At 46.8% G+C, this 21,405-nt stretch overlaps 1 protein-coding gene across 10 annotated transcripts in view; it reads left to right on the forward strand.

The window, feature by feature from the left end:
* The window catches only part of LOC118511175 (tyrosine-protein phosphatase Lar), a 242,242-nt gene that overhangs the window by 99,723 nt on the left and 121,114 nt on the right, over positions 1 to 21,405 (forward strand). For 8 of the 10 annotated variants that reach the window (XM_036053921.1, XM_036053928.1, XM_036053924.1 and 5 more), the window contains one exon: positions 14,072 to 14,418. In XM_036053921.1, the coding sequence (XP_035909814.1) occupies positions 14,319 to 14,418 (100 nt within the window). In that variant the 5' untranslated portion in view covers positions 14,072 to 14,318. Of the gene's footprint in view, positions 1 to 923; positions 1,128 to 11,537; positions 13,895 to 14,071; positions 14,419 to 21,405 lie in introns of those variants that run through there. The other 2 variants (XM_036053923.1, XM_036053922.1) reach the window with 2 other exon arrangements.

Below are 21,405 nucleotides of genomic sequence, written 5' to 3' on the forward strand. Positions count from 1 at the left end.
ATAGCATAGCACTACCATGCTTCGAATACTCGCTATTATATGGCGTTTTAGTCGTACGATGGTTCCTGAGTGAGGCTTGTGGAGGAAGGCACAGGCGAAGATTATTCGTTGCAAGCGGAACGTAATGAGGATGCTGTATCGTGTTGATTAAGATGAAATATTCCATCCGGACAGTGGCTGAGGACGAAATCGGCCAGCAGCAGAACCCGAAGGCCAAGGGCAGTTGTTTCGACGAGACGACGGGTGTAAAGTTTAGCGAAAGTTTGCCACACCGAAATTAGTGAAATTTTTCAAATATTTTGTCTGCAGTGTGCGGTGAAGTAAAAGTTGTGCGATGCGCTGGAAAAACGCAATTGATTTTGTTTGGTTTCAATTTAGAAGTGCTTTAAAAATTCATCTAAAGTACAGTTTGCCGTGTGACGGGGCTACATCAAACGAAGATAATTCTCTGAGTGATTAAATATGCATAGCTTATCTGTTAGCTTTCATTCAATTTTACGCACAATAAACAAGGCTAGACCAGTTGCGGGTTTGGCGTTGGCACAGTTCGGCAATGAATAGTGTTGGCTGTGAACGGTTGTGAAGCACCAGGCGTCTCCATGATGCATCATTAGAACGGGGGTCGATCGATGCGAGATGTGCATCCAAAACAATTCAAGGCCTCCGGCATATGAAACAGTGCCTGAAAAGTGTTTCTGATGCCGAAAGTATGCCAAAGGAACTGGATGCTTTTCCCCGAACCGGACGGCAGGGCCGCCCGGTGAGTGAAAGGTTCATCCGCGGTGAGTTCCACCAGAGGCTGGCTCCCAAAAGCGGGGAACGTAGCTACGAAGTGGCACGAAGTGGTCCGTATCACCTGTATGACAACGTTCTCAGCACAGGACGCATCCTGCAAACGGGAGAAGGCCGATGACTCTCAGTGATCGCGCGTGAGGCATACCGTTCGCACCGTCGCAGGCTGTGTGTGCAACGCCACTACACGTCGGTTCGCGGAAGGAATCGAGCTCGAACTACCCCCTCGTCACACGCATCCGACCGACACGACCATACACGGAACACGTTGCAGAAAGTCTATGGCGTTGAATGTTTTTGTGTGCGTGTGTGCGTGTATGCATTAGTGTGTGTGTGTGAGTTTATGCATATTTTTTGTTACCAGTTCCTACCACGGCCTGCCTCTTGCTCTTGCCCCTTGCCTATGCCTGGATTGTTTCATTTGGAGAAGAAATAACAAAACCCAACGTCAAACCGCACCACACAATACGCGCGAAAGTGAATTGATCTTGGTTCACTGAAACTTGGATCGGTGGTTTCGTCCGTGAATTTTTGTTTCCGATCCAATTCCGGAACCGCATGCTTTCCTGTCCGCGCGTGTTGTGTGCGAAACTTGTCAACGTGTGTCTTTTTTTTTTGTGTGTATGCGACCTGTGCAATGGGAATGCACTGCGTGCACAAATGTTTTTACTTCGTAAGGCACCAGAGGTTTGTGCCGTTGTTGTGCACGTCTGTGTGTGTGTGTGTGTGTGTGTGTGTGTGGATTGAAGAGATGCACGAAGTTCAGTGAAGCTGGTTCAATCTGTGTGAAAAGTGAGGGTTTGTTTGTGGCGCCCCTGCGAATTCTAATGGTGGCCTTATTGCTGTGCGGGTTGTGTTCGGGCCTGTAGAGATTTCGCTTTTTGTCACTGTGATGTTTCCCACTGCGACTGGGAACAAACGTAGATTCAGAATGGAAAGAGTTTATTCCACATGAAATAAGAGCAAGAAAGTGTGAAGTTTGTGTGGCGTTTGTGTGCATGTGTTTCGGAAACTACCCGGAGGGAAAATTGAGAATGACCGAATGCTAACCAAAAATCCAGGCTCCGTTGGGGAAATGGGAAATGAAGAAAAATTTGCTTTCACACTAAATTGCATCACCACGTCCACGTTCCCGCTGTGCTGTGGGAATACGTTGGTGCCGGGATGTGTTCCCACACCACGGGAAAAGCGGCCGCCGTGGAGGTTAGCTTAGTGCGCGTAGGGACTCGCAAGATGTGCCGGGAAAAGTACACATGACGACACATTGTTGTCCCAGCGGGCAGTGGCACTGCGAATAGTGGCATGCGATTGTGGTCCCGGTGGACCGGGTTAGGGCGAGTGGTGCGCAATGATGCCCGGTGAAGTCAACGTGTTGCTGTGATGTCTCTTGGAGGAGAATGGTTCGCCGTCGTTCGAGCGCTCCAAGCAATGAAAGGAGCCCTCGTTCACATTGAAAACAGCTTGGACCGAAAACTGTGGAGGATTAATTTCGCCAATAAGAACGTATCAGCGATCGCACACGAAAGGCATGCCCAGACATGAGCATAAAAAATGGCTTCAAGCAATGACTTCAATGAAAAAAAGGAGTGTAACAGGACACTACCCTTCTTTATCAGAATCCCATAACGAAGTGGATTGGCCACTGCTGTAAAATCAAACCCCATGTGCCAGACCAACACGATTGGCAATCGTGATAATGGTTGACATGGTAGCTGAAAATGTGTGTACCAAGCATGTTTTTGTCTTTTCATGTGTAGCGTCGATGTCCGCACTACTGAAGACAGCACATCTCCGCACAAAAAAAAAAAAAAACTATGCGGATTTTGTTGATGGACTTAACCCTGCGGGGCCCACTTACCTACCGGACAATGGGTTTCGAGTCCAATAATTGAAGAGAGTTTTCGAGTCTCCCGAGCAACCGAACCGTCGTCGTCCAGCTTGGCCGAGGTAGTCTAGGTCTGGAGATTTACATTGTGAAGGCAACTTGGGTTTTGGTGCGTTGGGCCCAACAAAAAAAAAGTTCTGCCCGTTTTAACCTGCCAAAAACGACCGAGTGCCAGCGAGCTTTTTTGGTCCACAAATCAGGTCGACCGGGAAAAATGAATGCAAGGCTCCTCTCCGCAACAATCGCTGCTAGAGAGCAAGCTGTGAACTTTTTCTTCGAATTCCAAGTTTCTGAGCTTATCGTGACCGGTTTGCTGGTGACAAAATGCGTCAACTACGCTGTCAAGGTAACGGCAAGCACCCAGACCAATCCTCTCCCTTTCGGGTCTCTTTGGGTTTTGGCATTCCGGGGGCCGTACCAGGTACTTGTGGAATCGTTTTGGGCAAGGCCAAAACTTCTTGCATGCATGTTCTGTATCTGCTGGTGGTTAGCGTGTGTGCCGGTTACCCTTTTTTCGAGCATGCCATTTCTGCGATTCCATTCGGACGGTGAGGGAGAAAACTCACAATCTCAGTAATTCAACACGCATAGAGCCACCTGAATTCCCATTTACTTGCCGACCCCGATACCTGGAATTGTTCGAACACTAATCGAGATCGATGTTTATGTGCCTCAACGATGATGATGATGATGACGATGTGGGCGGTTACGTATGATAAGATTGGCAGTTGGAGCAGTGCGTGTAGCACCGGCCGAGAAGAGAAAACAAAGTGGAAGTAATGTGACCGGAACAGGGAAGTGCGTAGCTTTTTAAATGGAAACACTCTCTGCGTAGTGCGTAGACACTGGCATCGGTTTTCTAAATGATGCTAAATGTGATGTTGCAGTTGATGCGATCTAGCCGTACCGAGCTGTTGGGCGCACCAGTATTTTACTGCTTTACCGTGCCTCGTATAGGCTGCGGGGTGGTCCAAGTTTATTGAATAGTACTAACGTTTTACGTCGCTGCACTAAATGCGTGAACCTTTTGGCCGTATTTACGTCGGTAAATAAAACTCACTCACCTACAGCGCCCTTCGAGTTTGGTGATTTCGGTGCGGTATTCGTCGTAGCAGCGGGCCCGGTTTTGATTGTGATGTGTTTGAAATTTTATTTTCGAATTCCGTTCATCTGAGCAGCGTTGGTTCTTTTCTTTCCGATTCCAAGGGATTCAGGCGGGATGCATGCGGTGCGGTATGGCAGCAAGAATCCCTGACTCGGCGCGTAATTTATACCTGTCCATCATCCACAAATGGCACATCAGACCCAACCCAATCAAAAATCGTCATTCCGGGAAAACATCATTCTCATCTTCCGCCAACGGCAGGCAAGCAAGAGGCAAGGTTGAATTTAGCGAGTTTCGCCCCGCGGCGAACGATACTGTATTCCGGTGTGCCCGGTTTATAGAGCTATGTTTAATATTGAATCATCCATTTCGTTCGCGGAAGCTGCTGAGGAAGGGAGGACCTGCCACGGAATAGGCTAGAGCAGGTGTGCATCAAAATTGTGTTCAATTGATGGACGGAGTTACTTCGTGAAGTAAAGCATTTGCATACATACCAGCCGAAGCTGATCTGGTTTTGGTGCTTAATAGCGAAGGATGGTAGTTAGTTATAACTTAAGAAAAGCTAAGCAGCTTACATTGAGAGCGGAAAAATAAACAAACATTGCATTACCTTAACATTTGCGTATAGCAATGCCTCGTGAGCCGTGAGCTGTGAAGTTTGCACAGCAATTCATTGAAACAAACAATTTATTACCAAATAGGAGCATCCGTTGTGGAGCACACGCAGTAACGTTCCAGCATTTGGTCGAGCCTGGTCGAAAGTTTACTCCTTGATTGGTACGACAGATGTGTATTTATTACAAACAGTGAATAGGAAATCACAGCGATAGCATCAATATTGGTGTTGGAGAACAAATCGCAAATTGATTTTCTTTATTTAAAGCCAAAAAACGCACTTCACTCTGTCTCCCTCCGCGTCGCCTCAAGTTACGCGCTGTCCAGAACACAAAATTAGGTAAGCGTTTCGGTTGAGGTGAAATGTTCTGGGAAAATATTTCCTCGAGCATTAAACGCAAGCATAACGCTTTCCGCATGAACTTCGCTGAAGTGGGTGCGAGTGCGGGCGCGCGCGCCTCAGTACGATTGCTTTAAAATTTTGCCAGGTCTCACGGAGGGTAGTCGAGTCGGGTCGAGTCGAGTAGCATAAATTTAACTCCCATTCTCGGTGTTTTCCCAGAAGTGGCGTATGTTTTTCTTCTGCTGTATCCACCTGCCGTTTCGGGCGCCTCACTGCTTGCCCGACGCGTCTTCTGGGCGCTTGTTGCCTGTCGGTATGGTGTAGAAGAATCACCTCGTCTGTTGACGCCATGGCAGAGTGTGTGTGTGTGTGTTTTTTCCCTCTTTGTGTCGATTCCGCAAACAGTTGGCAGTGACACTGTACCCATTCTTGCCGACTACTAGGAACGAGGGGAGCGAAAAAAAGCAGACCCCGACAGCTCCTTACCTGTGCCGGTGATCTATGCTCAAGAACGCTGAAGGCGTAATCTTGGGGATGATGGGTGAAGTGCAGGCAGCGATGGGGCAGAGAATAAACGACAGAAAAAACGATTTCCTGTCACCTTTGATTATGCAATGTTTGAAGAAAATTAAAAAGCAACAGAAGCTTCGTTACGCTTCTTCCATCCGCCACACGATCCGTACTGACGGTTACAAGTGGAGAGGTCCTTGAGCCTACGCGAGACGCTCTCCGCAAATGGAGATGCACGACCGTCTTGGCATGAATTGGTTAGGCGCGAGACACGGCAACACATGACTATCTCACTTAAACTGTGCCGGGCACTTCAGTTGTCATCAGTTTCATTTGTATGGCAGCGAGCAGATACCACTGATGCTGCTGGATGCGAAGCCTTTGCGACCGAAAAAGAAAAAAAAAACTAGCTTCATCTTCCTTCAGCAATCTCCAGCATTGTAGCGCGTTTTTCTTTCTCCCTGCTTTCGACGTCTTTCATTAGATGGGAAAGATTCCACGCTGGTCTAGCATGGCAGCCTCCCGCGAGAGCTCTGTAGAATGATATTATCGCGTGCATTTTATGTACCTTTCCCCGAGAATTGGCTGCCTTGGAAAAAATGGGCTTGTTGGCGGCGATGGCATGAAGAAAAAAATCATCAACACCGTTCGCGGTGGTATCAATAATGCCAGCTGCCGCTGGGTTGATGGATTTTTCACGCTTCCCAAGTGTGACGTGAAGCTCATGAAATAGGAATTTAAACCCTGTCGACTTGCTCGTCCCAGTACCGTTTTTGAAGGTCGCAAAAACAGGCAACAGTTTTATTCAAAGCACTTTGCACCCTTTTAATGACTAAACATTCCAGGCCCATTGTTATTGGTGCCCGAGCTTGAAATAAACACAAGCCGGAAAAATAATTTGCATAAAATCTGCACAACAGTGAGCGGAACTAGCGACAGACCCCCGGAGCAAGGGAAAACCTCGAGGCAATGAAATATTTCTCGCTCCTTCTTGACATAAGAGTCCGATTTAAGCAGGGGGTCCAGCCTTTCGAGGTAGCTACAGCAACACCGAACCCTGGAACGGATCGTTGCTCGGACGTACGGTGTTCGTTCTGCTTGCTGCCCCGGTGCAGCTTGGGGAAATAAAAACAAAAAACAAAACAAATATGCCGAGAACGTATCTCACCAATTACCTTTTGCGGCATCTCCGGGGTTTTTTTTATTATTTCCAACCCGAGGAAAGCAATCATACCCATCGTCCAATCCTATCTGGTTAGCTCTCCGGGTCTCGGTGACGGTCTCCGGTGACTCGGTGCTCGGTGCTCGATGCTGAGCCCAAACCCAAACGTCATCATTCTGACGCCCCAAGCTCCGCGCCGCTGCGCTACTCTTCAGTCGGTGGCTGCTGCGTCCGTTTTTCAGTGCGCCTGCTCGGAATCATCACCGTGGAATGTGTCAAACAAAACAAAATAGGCAGTGGCAGAGGAATGACCTTTTTGCGTAAAATTTTCACCAAAAGCAAGCCTCCCTGCCTCTGTTTGAGGACGGGCGGTAGATAGGCCTTTGTGTACCGTGGTGTGCGGAGTGGTGCTTGTTGTCTTTCGGAAGCACACGGGTTTCATCCAGCTAATGTGAGCCTCGCTCCCCAACACACACACACACACACAAACACTTTTGGGCCGTTATGCCCGGGTGGTGGAAAGTTACTAGGTACGCAACTCCTTTCACCTGCACCGTTCTGCCTTCCAAGAACCGAGCGTTGGCTTTTGATTTGTCCTCGAGAGCCTCTTCCATCTTCCGTTCGCGTCATTACGGCCCAGATCTAGTGTGGATCTCCGTTTGCTATTGTCCTTCCTGTTTGCTCTCTTTGTGGAGGTATCCAAGATCCGTTGCCTTTGTGTCAGGGTGTGCTTATTGACGGAATGTAGGCTGCACGATTACTGGGAGTATTGAGGAGGGGACAGAGGGTGCTTCCAACCACGGTGCGAAAGGCGCAAACGTCAGCATTCAAGGGATTAAGGATGCGTATTTTTATTTGGTACTGGGTGCGGAGGTGTCCCATTTTTTCGTGGGGAGGACCGGCATCTTGAACGCATCCATCCGGCCTTTTCCTTGAACCAGTGACACCAAAGCTCACCGCCGCCGGTTGGTGTCATTGGAATGAAGTAAAAATGCTCTCAAACACAAACCAGCTCCCCGCACGTCGTTGGCAATTCCCCGATGGGGAGGTGGAAAGATAAACGTCAGTAACTGTATTATTTATCGCTTTTTTCCTCAGCAACGCTCGCGCGCGCATTTAAGAGGAACACTGCAGAGCACGGCAACGTTTTTCACGTTTTTTCTAGACCAGCCAAAGAAGAAGTAAAAAAAGCCATTGCCGATTCAAAGAGGAGAGAATGTGCAGAACCTTGCCATTCAGCACACACACACACACCCAACTCAAGCCGCAGGAAGCGCAGTGTCGATCCGAAGCTGGAAGGTGGGAAGGATGTTCTTAAAGCACAAAACTTCCAACCGTTTCCGTACGTCGGAGGTGGCGGCGGCGGCCGCGGGAGCTGGACGAGGAAAGCTTTCGAGGTTAAATTGAAACTCGAAAGCAACGGGTACCCCAACGTTCCAAACCAAGTGGGGCTGGAAATCCAAGCCCAGCCACATTCACATTTGTGTCTTGGTGTGTATGTGTGTGTATGTTTCTGTGTACGACAAGCTCGGCAGTTAAACGGAGCCCTCAGATTTTTCCTTCGAGACGGGCAGAAGAAGAAGGAAATAAGCTGAACCTCTGCACAACGGATCCCAAACATCACAGGGCGAGTGTTGGTGCAGAGGAAATCGCTGCGCGCACGGTACGTGAAGTTGGACGAGTGGAGGGTAGTGTTTTGGGAATTATGCGGTATGTCATTCGCCGTATGCGACCCATTGAGAAGGAAAATGTGTTCTGTTGTGGGAAAAATTAAGCACCGAAATGTGCGAAATAACGTGGCAATTATGTTAAAATGATTTACCATCGATAGCGTGTTCCGGTGTCGCGCTGACGGGAACGCGCTTGTCTGGTGCGGGTGTGTAATTTGTCGAAGGATAGCTTCATAATTTGACAGTTGATTAGTTAAGGCCTTCCTGTAGCAGCTGTCCAAATGAAAGCTCTGGCAGAGAGTTATTGTATTGAGGATAAAAAATTATAGAAAAATAGATATGTGGCATTAAATTATGTGTTTTTTAACTCTCGTTTTAAGGAGTTTGAATCTTGGGCTGTATGCTGTAAAGAAGCCATCATCACTTTCTACCCATGTGACTTAATTGCAACGATGACAAGCACACAGTGATGTGTGCTCGCATATGGAATTGTTTCACATAAAATCTTCTCAACATAATGTAAACATATTTTCATCCCACGGTGTATGGGTGAGTGATACCATTTGCATCAAGCTAAGTGCTTTCCATGGTGAGCACAACCCAGTCAGGTGCGAATCTGATAAGAAAAAGCATAATCCGCAACCATAATCCGATTGGAAAACCAGAAACCACCTCCGATACATTCTGTCGAATCGTACATTCGCCAGAGCGTTTGCCGATTAGCAATGCGGGGGTTGGCTCGGAAAATCGATCAGTGAAGGGGATGATGCCCTTACAAGATACACTCACCGGTTGGAACTGTGGAACGAAATCGAATGAAAAAAGATTACCTTGTTTTACGTTTCGCCATGCATCGCGGAAGAAACGAGAAAATTCATCAATACCCCCGCTTCAGATCCACTCGGTGGGTCTAGATCGGTCGGTTTGCGCGTGGATGGATGGATGGATGGATGGACGGATGGAGAAAGGATACGCAATGACATGTGAATCTGATTGCCTGCCGTGATGAGTGTAGGCCCACACAAGGTATGCCAGTGAAAGCTAATCGGAGTACGGTACGGGCCCTTGAAAGTGATGCCGAAGCTTCAGAAAATCCCTGTCGTAGCGTGTATCAGCAGCGCAGCACCACATATGATATAAGCATTGCACGAGAGGATGTATCGTATGCAGCGGTGCTCTGTCTTTGCTTACCGGTAGGCACTCGCAATGGTAGCAACCAGCTCGAAAAAGAAGCATCCTTTGAAGGACATGCTGTTGTATGTCTGTTTGCTGCCGTTGTACGTGTATCCGTTTGAGCGATTGCGGAAGAAGCTGTTTACGAAAACATTTTGCTTTACCGATAATCCGGATTATCTTTATTGAAATTTATCGTTATTTGTGCATGACATAATTTCCTCGCTTCGTTTGCACCCGTCTAGAGCGCCCGGCTAGAGTTGCCTACCGACCGGGGCGAGGGGGCCTTGTGCGGTTTCTTAGTGAAGATCAGTAGCATCGGTCGGGTCGGCTGATTGCCGACCAAGTGAAGGAAGCAACGTTTGCTGCCAGAATCAAGATGGTACGGACGCTTGTAACTTCCTACGCTTTCTGCCCTTTGTTTGCTTAGACATGGGGTTTGTGCTCTGCGGCGATTCGGCGATTGATGGTGGGGTTACAGAGAGGTGCAGATTTAAGGATTTGCGAGTGTTTTAATATTCGATAAGGCCGCCCCTCAATCGATCAAGAGTTGTTGCGCGCGAATAGATTTGCTCGCTGGGGCAGGATGCAGATATTGATGTATCTGACCGCTAGGAGCAACTGCGCCCAACCCGCACACTCTCGCACTCGCAAGATATTAAAGCTTAATTTATTTTCTGCCAAGATGCAACACACCAAAGAACGGTGGTCAGGTGCATATTTTATGATGCACATTGGTGGACAGCCGGGGGGAAGAGACTGCCACGGAATGGAATTACTTGCGTCCTGCCAGGACAAGTCGCTGCATGGTACATAAATCAATTTAAGAACAATAAAATAGATTATTTGTGCCGCATGTATGAAACCCGGAGGCTGCTTCTTCTGGGCGGGCCTTGACCGGTCGTAAGACTATTCATTATTTGTCCACTCATCCGTGAGTAATCACGCTCATAAAGCAAATATCTCTTCTCATTCATGAAAGATAAATTTGGTTCACGGTTGCATAGTTACAGTTCATTTCCTGAAAGCATCCGTGGTTCGAACTCACCCGTTGGTTGGTATGGCGCCGGGTTGGAGGTTGTAACGGTTGGAGACGGTTCATGTCTTGAATAGACATTGTACAAGGAACCTCGCGCTTTCGACGGTGGTTGCTATCGATTTGTTGGAGCAGAGCAGGGAAACAACGCTGTCGTGCCGGTTTAGCTTAACTTCCGATGCGATGCTCCAGTTGTTGCTGTCTTTTGTGAGACATGAGGGCAAGGATTTTTGTTTTACCAACGAGATTAGCTGGACTTCCCAGTCTTTAAAATCAAGTCAAACTACCAATTTCAATTCACCCAAGATTCTACTCCTTAGTTATGGTTTCCAGAATCTCGCTAACTGCATTTCATGTACGTTAAGGTCACATGAGGCATTTCGTGATCAAAACTATCGCTCGAAAAGTTACCATTAGAACAACGAACCCGTTATACGCAGCGCACTGGTTAGCAGGTACCACCCGACCGTGTAAGCTACAAAACGGTCAGCCACCCCGGAACACGGAAAGTGCGCTAGATGTACTTAAATGGTTCATGGCCGTTCGGTGCAGCCGAGTGCATGCATGGTTGAGGCATTCGAAGGCAGCTATTCGATGCTTGTCGTACTACCGCTGGTCTAAGTGTCTTTTGGCAAAGGATTTACGAACTAAACACAGCTTCAAGAGTAGTTTGATGGTGCCGCCAAATGGCGAACAGGCCATAAAGCCTGCCAGTGGTAATGGAAGAATTTCAACGATACACGGTGGATTTTTCGGTTTTCCAGTCGTTTGTCTCACCCGGAAACGAGATTGTGGCCGATTTCCTTGGATAGCGGGGAGGCATATAAACGATTGAAAACGGCTTCCGGAGCATTTACCGATATTTATGGTTGAACTTATGATTCGGCATGGTAAATCATACCCGTCTAAACGGAACCATTTGCCACTGCTTTACGGGTGGGATTCGAAAGCAGGGGACAAGTTGTTTAAACGTTTGTGGCATAATGCACTGGATACTAAAGAATTCCTTCGTTTATTGTTGAACTGTTAAAGAGTTGTAGAATGAAGCTCTTCTCTAGTTAAAAAAAAGGTGTCTTGAAGTCTGAAAGTCTTAACAATTCTAGACGAAGCATCTTGGCAATACTTATCCATTGGTGCAACAAATAATCCAAAGGTGGAACGTGGTTAGCATTCGGTCAATTTCCCATCCGCAATGGTTCCAGCAAACTATTGAACTAAATCCAAAAATGCATCAACATTGTTATAGTGTGGTCCCGCTGATTGCTGTCTGAAACATGAAAACGACGTCCGTGTTCATTACTTCCTAGCGAGAAAAAGCAATATAAAGTGAATTGTTAGTGATCGCAAAACCAAAAAAAGGGCAGCAGAAAATCTGCCACGTAATAAGAGTGTTCCGTGACGAAAACGACCGTAGAAACGGTCTTGTAGCTGCCTGCTGGCGCAAGAAATGATCTTCGCGTACAACGCGCGTTACAATGAGAGGCGATTATGGGACGCTGTGATTGTCAGGCACGGTCCTGGCCGTGGCCGTTGAAGCGTCCGGTTCGATGAAGTGACGAGAATTGTAAACGATGCCAGAAACATCATGCTCTAAATGACACCGTGTCGCAAAACTGCGTTCTTTGCTAAGGCTATTGCAGCTAACGCTCAAAAACACGCTGGCAACGCACGGCACAGTGACGGTAAGGTGTCGGTACGCGAAATTCGAGTGTAATTAGAGAGTTTACACGAAAAACCATCTTTTTTCTTGTGGTAGCATGCGGCAACAACCTGCTATATGTGACTCTGGTGTATGGTGGAGTAATAGCTCGGCTGAACTCGGTCTTCAGCGCAACGAATGCAACCGGACGACCCGATATGTGCGATATATGCTGCTGAAAGTGATTCCGTCATGACTTGTGGTTTGCGTACCGTAGTGTGTGAGCTTTTGTTTTTGCTCGCTCCGACAGTTTTCCCAAGCAGAGCAGAGTAAGCTCCACATCAAACCGCGCTACACGATCCTTTCCCAGTGCGTGGGTTGCGTGTGGGTGTGTGCATCTTAAAATTGCACTTAGCGCACATGTGAACAAAGTGTAACGGAGCTGGAAAATAAGAAAAAAGCAGAAAAGCTACACACACACACACATCATCATCATCATGCTGCCGAGAGTTCGTACGCTCTCGCGTCCTTTCATCCCCGGTGACGCATTAACGCGACAGCCGCTAGCCGAACGGAGGAAGACATCGGCCACCGCCATGCTGCGAAAGGATGCAAATAAATGAAAAGATGAATAATAAATGAGACAACACCACGCGGAGAATGAATGACCGCGTAATGGCGGCTGTACCGTGCACGATTCAATGCTCGTGGTAGCTGCCACTGTACAGTGCTTCGAAGGAAAATGAAGCCCGCGGTTTGGCGGATCGCTGTACGAAGGCGGGCCAGTGGCTGTAATGGTGTAAAAGAGCCAAATGTGGTAGCTGCAAATGGAGCTAAAGAACGGTTATTGTTTTCGGTGATGGTGACGACCTGCATATGTAAAAAAAGCCTCCGGCGCGGTCTCTGTTTCCTGCAAGGGTGAAAAATGAGTGCATCAAAAATGCGTTGCACCACGCTTCATGAAGCTTTTTTGTGTCCGTCTTTAGTGACAAAACAGCAGCTAGATGTGCATCGAACGCAGAGCGCTAGGTGAATGTCGCATCTGTGGGCTGTTTTTTTATCACAGATTTCCTACCTACAATCGTTACGCGGCGTTACGGATGCCATGACGGCAATGTGGTAAATGTGTTACAAGTGAACAGTTTACGCAAAACCATTTGAAGACGTGCAAATCAACGATCTCGCGAAAAAAAGGCACTTGCTTGTCTGATATCGAAAAAATTGATGCAAAGTAACAAATTGTCCATCGCCGTCGAGTGAAGCTACTGCAGTGGTTAATCGTAATGGTGGATTGTCCTCGAACAACAAGTGCAATCGAAGCGAAGTGCATCTTCAGCCGAAGTGATCAACAAAAGTTTAAAGAGGTGTTATGTGCTCGTTTGTATGTGTGTGTCATGCTGTGCTTGTGAGTGAGAAATAATAAAAAAGGAAGAAGTGTACGAATGTTATCCCAAATCAGTTGAGTGCTCTCAATCAGTGATCCAATGGTGCTGTAATGTGTAGTTTTGTTTGTCTCGTGATAAGCTCATTCGGTGCGGCGATTCGGTGATGCGAGTGGCAATACGCAATATAAAAAGGGAGAGAAAGTGTTGTTAATTAATTCATTGTCACCCGTTACGCAATAATCGTTGTTAGGAAAAGTTTGTGCTCAATTTATAAGATTAGCGTGGTAGAATCGTAAAACCCTTATCCTCTAGTCAACGTACGCTCGAATCCTTCCTCCTTCATCCTTCAACTAATTCCGATAGCGTTACTATAGAAGGTGGCAATCTTTACACACAGCAGACCCAATCGTTACTACAACCGAGGGCTAGGTTGTACAGTAGCCGAGTAGACGCATTAGCAATGTATAGAATTAATCTCACACTTCGTAAGGTTCCTGAGACTGATATCCGAAAAACAGGACCAGCCCCGTTGCGCGCTCGATAAGGTCTAAACACACTCTCAGAAAAGGTCGTTGAAAGGTAACATATGAGCTGTAAGCTTAAACATTTTGTTTTCTTTTCTTGTTTATTTTCATGACCTCCCTAACCTTCGTCACCGTGTTTCGCTTGAACGTACTTCTTAAATCGTTATGCTTCTATCTCTCTCTCTTTCCCTCGCTCTCTCTCTCTTTCTTTCTCTCATGTAATAATATTCAGGCTGATATTACTGAAGCAAAAAACCATAATCTTCTGAAACACAGTGTTTTACTTGCCCATTAAAAAGTAAAATAGGAAAATAGTAGAATCTCATTCGTTACAAGCTTCGCCAATATTAGCCTGCATTGTCCAAGTCGACTCTTGCTGACTAACCGTCCCTGCGTAACAATTAACCAAACCAGAACGAAAAACGAGAGAGCGAGAGAGAGCCACCACCCACAAGTATAGGGATTTCCCACGACCGGAAATGGGGCTGTGGGTGGTCGATTCGACCGCAGCCTTACTGTTGGCATTAGCCGCCACACTTTTCCTACTGGCTGAGGTGCCGCAGATTGTGGTAGCATCACGTAAGTACTTGCATTTCATTTTCCTTACCAATCATAGCATCGTCCGAAGCAACGCAATCGAAGAAAATCGTGAAAAAGGAAAAAACGGGGAGAGTAAATAGCAGGCGAATTAAGTGCTGTAGCTTTGGGAGCTACATGCTTAGCAAACCGACGACACAAAGATTGATGATTTTTAACTATATCCACAAAATCGAGTGCAGTTTTTCGAATCCAATTTTCCAAATCCAATTTTGACTGTGCCCTGAAGGAACGTTAGTGTAGGATATTTCATCAGCAAAATGTTTATCAACCAACGGGCTCGAAACAAAAAAGCGAAACTTGAAACGTTTTACTCACTTTATTCATAAATAATTTTAAAACTGTAAAGTCTTCCTTTCGCATTGCCAATTGCCCATACCGTGGTGCATGTCCAGGTCGTCTTTCGCTCTTCGACTGCCAACATCCATTTTAATTGGATATATATCATTGAAACTCATATTTTACCAGATGTCGCTTCAACGTTGCGCACATCGCAATCGTCGCTCGGCGAGCCACTCGGCAATGGGTTGTGCGGCAGGCGAGTGCATGCACAAAACGGAAAGAAAATGCCCTAAAAGGGACCTTGTTATGGTGGTGGATGAAAAGAAAACATGTATTAAATTATTTATCCGGGTAAATGGCAGAATCAAACCGAAATGCATGATAGTTGTCGAGCTTTTTCCTCGTACCTCTTGTGTGTATTTTATTATACTGCGGCAGCAGTCCTCTGCTTCTGTTTTTGGAACGTGCAAAAAAAAAAGATAAATTAAACACAAAAAGCAGCGGCGTGGTAACAGCTGCCTGCACGCGGCTATCGACAGAATTTGTTCATATGTGCATTTGATGCATGTGTTTCGACCGATTCATATTTATATGTGTATCGCCATAACGTCTCTTATATCCGGTACTACCGGCACCGAACCGTATCCCGAAACCGGAGGATAAACAGAGGCAGAAGCGAACGATGCGAATAAAAAAGGCGCATGCTAGCAGCAGAGCGAACTCGCGTCGCGGTCGCAATGCCGATGCTTCGTGTCAGTTCAAATCTATTCCGCTGCATCACAGAATCGATGAAAATTTCATCTATTTGAAAATACTTTTAACGCTTACAAACAATGCATCCGAATCGTTGGTGAACGGCGAACCTGTAGTAACTGGGAGCGGCCGTTTTTTGGAGCAGATCAGCTGCATTGACAGTAGCTGCAGCCTCCCGGCCGGGGCCTGCACATGATTGGTTGTCACTTTGCATCCATTTTCGGTTCTCGTGCTGTGGGCCCCACGAACGAATCTATTGGCGGTGGGGAAATGGATGTTCGTGATGGATATTATTTATGAATTCCTATTGACAGTAGCTGTTCAAATATTTATGCAAACGGTTAAATCATTGATAGCTTCCCGCGCTGTAGAATGGAGTGCAGAACGTTGCCATTCCCATGCTGTGCGCGTGATTTCGTCTCAGCCGCCACACATTGTGCAAAAAGCGCAGTCGAATATCTCGGGCATGTGTGAATGTTGAAAATTGATTTACATAGCATTAGCAATTACAATTAGCAGCGGATGGAATGAATGGGCCGCTAACGCCATCGTCAGGTCCCCCCTCATGTGCCAACGGGTTCTCGCTCCTTATCACATCACATGCTAAGGTTTCGGTTGGGCACAAAGCGTTGGCTTTGTAGAATAGGAATTATTGGTCTCATTTTCATGTCCCGTTCCACCCGCTTCGAGTACGCCACCGGGTACGTCCTTCCGGAGGTTCGGGTTGATTGCGATCGGCTGTATTTGTTCCGGCCTGTTACGTCCCGTTTCAATGCTGCATTCGATTGCCAGCGGGCAAATGTCACTCGGTGCGGGCATCCTCGCAAGGAGTAAAATATTGATTAGTTCATTGAGTCAGAAGTTTCACCGACGCGAGCAATCCTGGGCACTGGAGGGATAGCACTGGATCTCCAAGCCCTGGTGGAAGGCCCTATCCAACCGACCCTAATCAAGATGGGCACGGAGTAATCAATATCCTATTCAACTTTCCGCATTGGCTATTTGAAGGCGATGTAAAACAGAGGTTTAGCGGGGGATGGTGCAAGGGCAAAGGAATGAAGGGGAAGCGCAGGTTTGCCGAGATAGACATCTGCAGGCGGAAGACTTTTCAACAGGGCAACGATGAGCCGTTCTATCATTGCCGCCAGTGCAGGCAACTTCAGTGCGTTCTCGGTTGTACCTGTGTACGTCGGTCGGATCTACCTTTGGGGCTTTATGCTATGCCGTGTTTCATGCCGACCGTACGATCCAGATCCACTGCACCGTATGCCAACTTGAAAAACGTCCTTCTTGAGCACCGTGAGCCTTTGCTTGTAAATAAAGAGCTTCCAGGCTATAATTCAAAACAATTACCGAGCGCTCGGAAGAAATTAATAAAAAAGCATTGTTTACGGTTTCAAATTAACATACTGCCCAAGTGTTGGTGGAATGGTGGCAGTTATTGGGGAAGGTTTGTGTCGTCTGTAACGAGGGGTTTGTTGGATTTCGTCGAAGCATTTATACCTTACGATTCTCTTAACCGACGCTGGTTTTGCAACGAGTTTGAATGTTTTTTTTTCGTTTCCAATGAAACGAAATGTCCTTTCGGTAAACGTTTAACATTTTCGTTTTGTTTTTTTTAAGTTCAACCAAGTCAATCTGAAGCATTGTCCCGCAACTGGTTTTTTTCCATCTCGTTTGCAAAGTTTTGCTTTACGCAGAAAATTGAAAATTATTTTCGCACGCGGCAGCTTCTGTCCTTCGGTACTTGTCTTCGAAGTTGAGCTTCATTTGGCAAAAGTTTTACCAAATTTCGGCAACAAATCAGTAGTTAGCTGGAAATGATTATTTATGGTGCAAATTTAGGCATGCGGCATTAAGGCGAAACACTGGCTGCTGGTTTGCCTGCCCGGGAAAAAGGCACTAGGCCGTTATACTAACTAAATCAGCCCATGTGCCGATGCAATAATGATGGTAGTTGTTTTGGAGCAGCCAGTGTTGTTTGTTAAAATGGCAGTGTTCGCGCACACGCCATGGCATTACGCCGAAAGAACGCGAGAGTAGGTGAAAGATTTTGTCGATTGGAGGACTGGGAAGTGTGTTAAAACAGGGGGAGCCGAACCATACCCGTATGGTATGCGAGTGGCTGGCGGGCCGTCTAATTGTACGAACACATGCATTTTCGCATTAAGATACCCATAGCCGAGTGTTCTACTGGCCACCGTTTGTGGTTTCACGGTTTATTCAAAGTCTTGGCCAAAGGATTCTTCGCATCGTGTGTGACCATCGGTATCGGGTGAAGCATATTTGCGGTGAATTAAACGGACCACCACAAGTCGGCATCGAGCCAATGGTGGCACAACAAGCGCTTACTTTGCATCATGATGAAGTACCCCCGCAACTGTTGACCATACAATACACTCACAAAAAAAAAACGGGGAGATCCCAGGAATGGGTTGAGCACAGTTTTTGTCCACCCGAACCGCAAAAGACGAATTGCCAAGCAGTTTCGTTCTCGCATGTGTATGTTACCCCCTATCCTTGCCCCTTCTCCACGTAGGAAGGAAGTGGAAAATTTCCAAACAACCAACTACACCAACCCATCATAATCATCATGCATATGTTAGCATAACGGACCGTTTCCCGTTGACCCCCGGGAATTCGATCGAGATTGTGCCCGGCAATTACCTAAAGACGACGACGACGACGACGCTGTCGAGGTCGGTCGGGAGCGATGATGAATGGCAGGAGTCGCGCCACGGCATGGGTATGCCTTGTGTGCGGCGTTGGTGCGGAGCTCAGGAACGTAATGTAGGTGGAATTTATTCAACGCTGCAGTGACCCAGTGCTTATGGCGGGCACTCGCTTACGGGCGCAAACGAAATGAAGAATGGGCTCGCCAGTTGCTTAGTTTATAGCTTTGCTCTGTTTTGAAGGTAAACTAAGCAATAAAACGTCGCGCGGGTGAAATATGAATCGGTGAAGCATGGAAATAAAAGTCTTTAAAGTTAGTTCCCGAAGTCGTAAAGTATCTATCGTAAGGGCACTTGATGGGAGACTTCCCCTTTTTTTGTTGGTGAATGGTTTTGGAAATTGGCTGGAAATGTAACTGTTTTAGAGAAACGGTTGACTGTTTGTTGAAGTGATGTGATCCAAATGCAGTACATACAATAGTTCTAAGCCTTTTGTAGGCCATGTGCGTGTTTTTGTATTAAAATAGCTGCTTCATTCGATTTTAAATTTAACATTCCTGCTTTAAACGAATATTTGCACACACACAACAAAAAATCATGGCTTCAATCCTGCTTCTTGTCAGGTGTTCGTCGATGGCAGGATGACAATCAAGATAAAATAAATTATTCCACCTTGATAAGAAAAGTTGTTCGCGCAATTGTGATGATTCATTTTTGACAAATTTATTTTTGGTTTGTGCCTTCTGCCGTTCTGCTGTGCCTCATGATTCATCTCGTTTTGGGAGGCTTTTCTAAAAAAAGAAAAGAACGTCGTTTGACAGCTTTATGAACGCGTACACTCTGTACGCTGGTGTGTTGGTGAACCCAAACTCCAGCTGGGACATGTCGCAAACGGCAACTGTAGAGTGTAGTGTTTGCCTTGCTTGCTTTGCGCTCTGCGAAACACCGTCAAAAATTGCTTGCTAACGTTCAGAACGAAGACAGGCATGACGGGCGTCTTCATTAAGAAGTCTGCCTTCCTCTGCTGCTGCGCCTCTATCCTGGCGGGTGTTAGTAGTGGTCTGATTTTTGCTCCGCTTTGTGTTGAAGATGTACTTTTCAGGATTGGAATTTTGGGTTTTTTTTGCACCATCTATCTTTCGTTCCAGAATTTTCGTTCAGATCAAGCGCGACGAGAGTCTGACTGTGCACTTTCGGATTTGTCTTAAATCGAAACCAGCCAAAACAAAACACAAAGAAACAGTGTGAGTGTGTTCTGTGCTTGAAGCTTCGGTCGCCAGATCCCAGGCGTCGTATTCCCCTTTTTGCGCCAGCATATCACGGTACGGAGTAATGTTACATGTCGTGAAAAAGAAGGTGTGTTTGAGTGTGTGAGCAACGGGTTTTTTTGTTTGTCTGACCAGGCATAGGTTTTGTGGAGTTTCTCCGAATGCCACTCGTTTATTTATGGTGGGCAACATTTTGTACAATTTGTCCTTCTTCCTGAAACAGGCAGTCACCAGCGATGAGGTGTAGCGCGGGCTGCCCTGAGCACGAGCTCGCCATGTTCCCGTATCGAGATGCAAACCTAGTTTTGTCCGCGTGTCACTTGTACCGCTGAGCCCGTCCAGTTTAGCGCATTTTCCGGGAGAAACCTCTCCGTCGGTTTTTGGTTGGATTTGCTTGTCTCGGTTTTGGTTTGTTCCGGCTAGTTGCCGTTTGGATGGTGACTTTTGCCTTCATCATCATCATCATCATCGTTGGATTCATCACCATTGGTGGTGATGGAGGTGGTGGTGGTGGCTTTCGAGTCACACAGCCAGCGCCAGGTAGAACGCACAGCAACCCACAAGGATTCGAGGTGTTCACAAGGTTTTCCCGGGGTGGGCACATAGTCGCAATCCGTTACATAATTTAGTGTGGTAACGCGAAGTCGCTAAAGGATGAGGAGCTATTGCAGCGAAGTGAATTTGCTCGCTCGACCCTTGTCCTGCTTTGTACCGGCTCTCGATTGTTTATGCTGTGGCGTGAGTCGCGATTCGCTATGCAAACCACCGTTGCTGTCGCCCCTGCAGCTCGAGTGAGCCACGATAACCGGCTGTAATAGTGTCTTTTAGTAGGAGGAGAAAATGATGACGCCCTCGCTTCACACGGCGTTTTTCGAGCTGTGGAAGGTAGTGAGCCGCATCAAGCAGAAATGCACGCCCCGTACTCCTGTGCACTCCATCCTCCAGCACCACCCATTTTCTCGTCTCCTTTTTCCAGTATGAACCGCTGGTTCGTTTCCTGCTGCCAGTGGACGGATGTGTGGATGGCCTAAAGGGCAGATTGACTGAGTAGCGTTTATTCCAGTCGTGTGGCGTGTGATGGTTACTCAGAGATAAACGAGTGATCTTTGTGAATAAATTAGTATCTTCTCTTAGAGCGCCCCGGCTACTTATCAGGTGCGCCACATATGACATTCTTTCGCAAAACTGTGCGTAAAAGGGTTGAGAGGAATAAAAAAGCAGCAGCCATCATTGTGCGATGTGATGTATGTTTGTATGTGTCAGTGAGTGAGTCCAACCGTATTTTCACTTCAGCTCTACCCTGGATTAAAATATGCAATCGTTTCGTTCCGGTACATCCGGTGCTAAACTGTGCCCACATTTGCTGTAGCCCAGCGACTACTTCTGTTTAGAGTGGTGCAGTATTTGTTTGTGTATATCTAAATATGTTTGCATATGCATAAAGACAATGTTTTCATCCACCGCATGTTTTGAGCGCAAATATATGGATAGCATATCATTCAGGAGTACTTATTTAATGCTATTGGTTTGTATGCTTTAGCTAGTAGAGTGAACAAACACACCGAGAAGTTTGTAAAATCAACAACATTTTTGTTTGAATACCCTGAATTGAAGGTATAGGAAGGTTGGTAGCTATGATCTGAGCTTTAAATTGGTACAGGCAATGTTTTTAGGTCCGCGCGGTCCGGTTTAAGGGGTGGTCTGGTGGACGAGGCGATAACGGCGCCGGTCTTCACACGGTAGGACCGTACTTCAAATCCCTTCAAGACCGTCTCCCTGTACGTAGAGCTGACTACGAAATGGTGCGGGGTCCGTTGCCAAGGCGACAGCGGAACCGGTCTTCACACGGGTAAAATCAAGTCGCAGAAAGTCAGAAATGGCAGGCCGAGACCTCTCGAGGTTGCAGTGCCATGGAATAAGAGGAAGAATTAACTTGAAATAAACTAGTTGAAGCTTGAGTTTAGAACCGAAGTGCGCGACGAGTTTAAACTGTG

The sequence above is a fragment of the Anopheles stephensi genome, chromosome 3, assembly GCF_013141755.1.
Source record: "Anopheles stephensi strain Indian chromosome 3, UCI_ANSTEP_V1.0, whole genome shotgun sequence".
Classification (NCBI taxonomy): domain Eukaryota; kingdom Metazoa; phylum Arthropoda; class Insecta; order Diptera; family Culicidae; genus Anopheles; species Anopheles stephensi.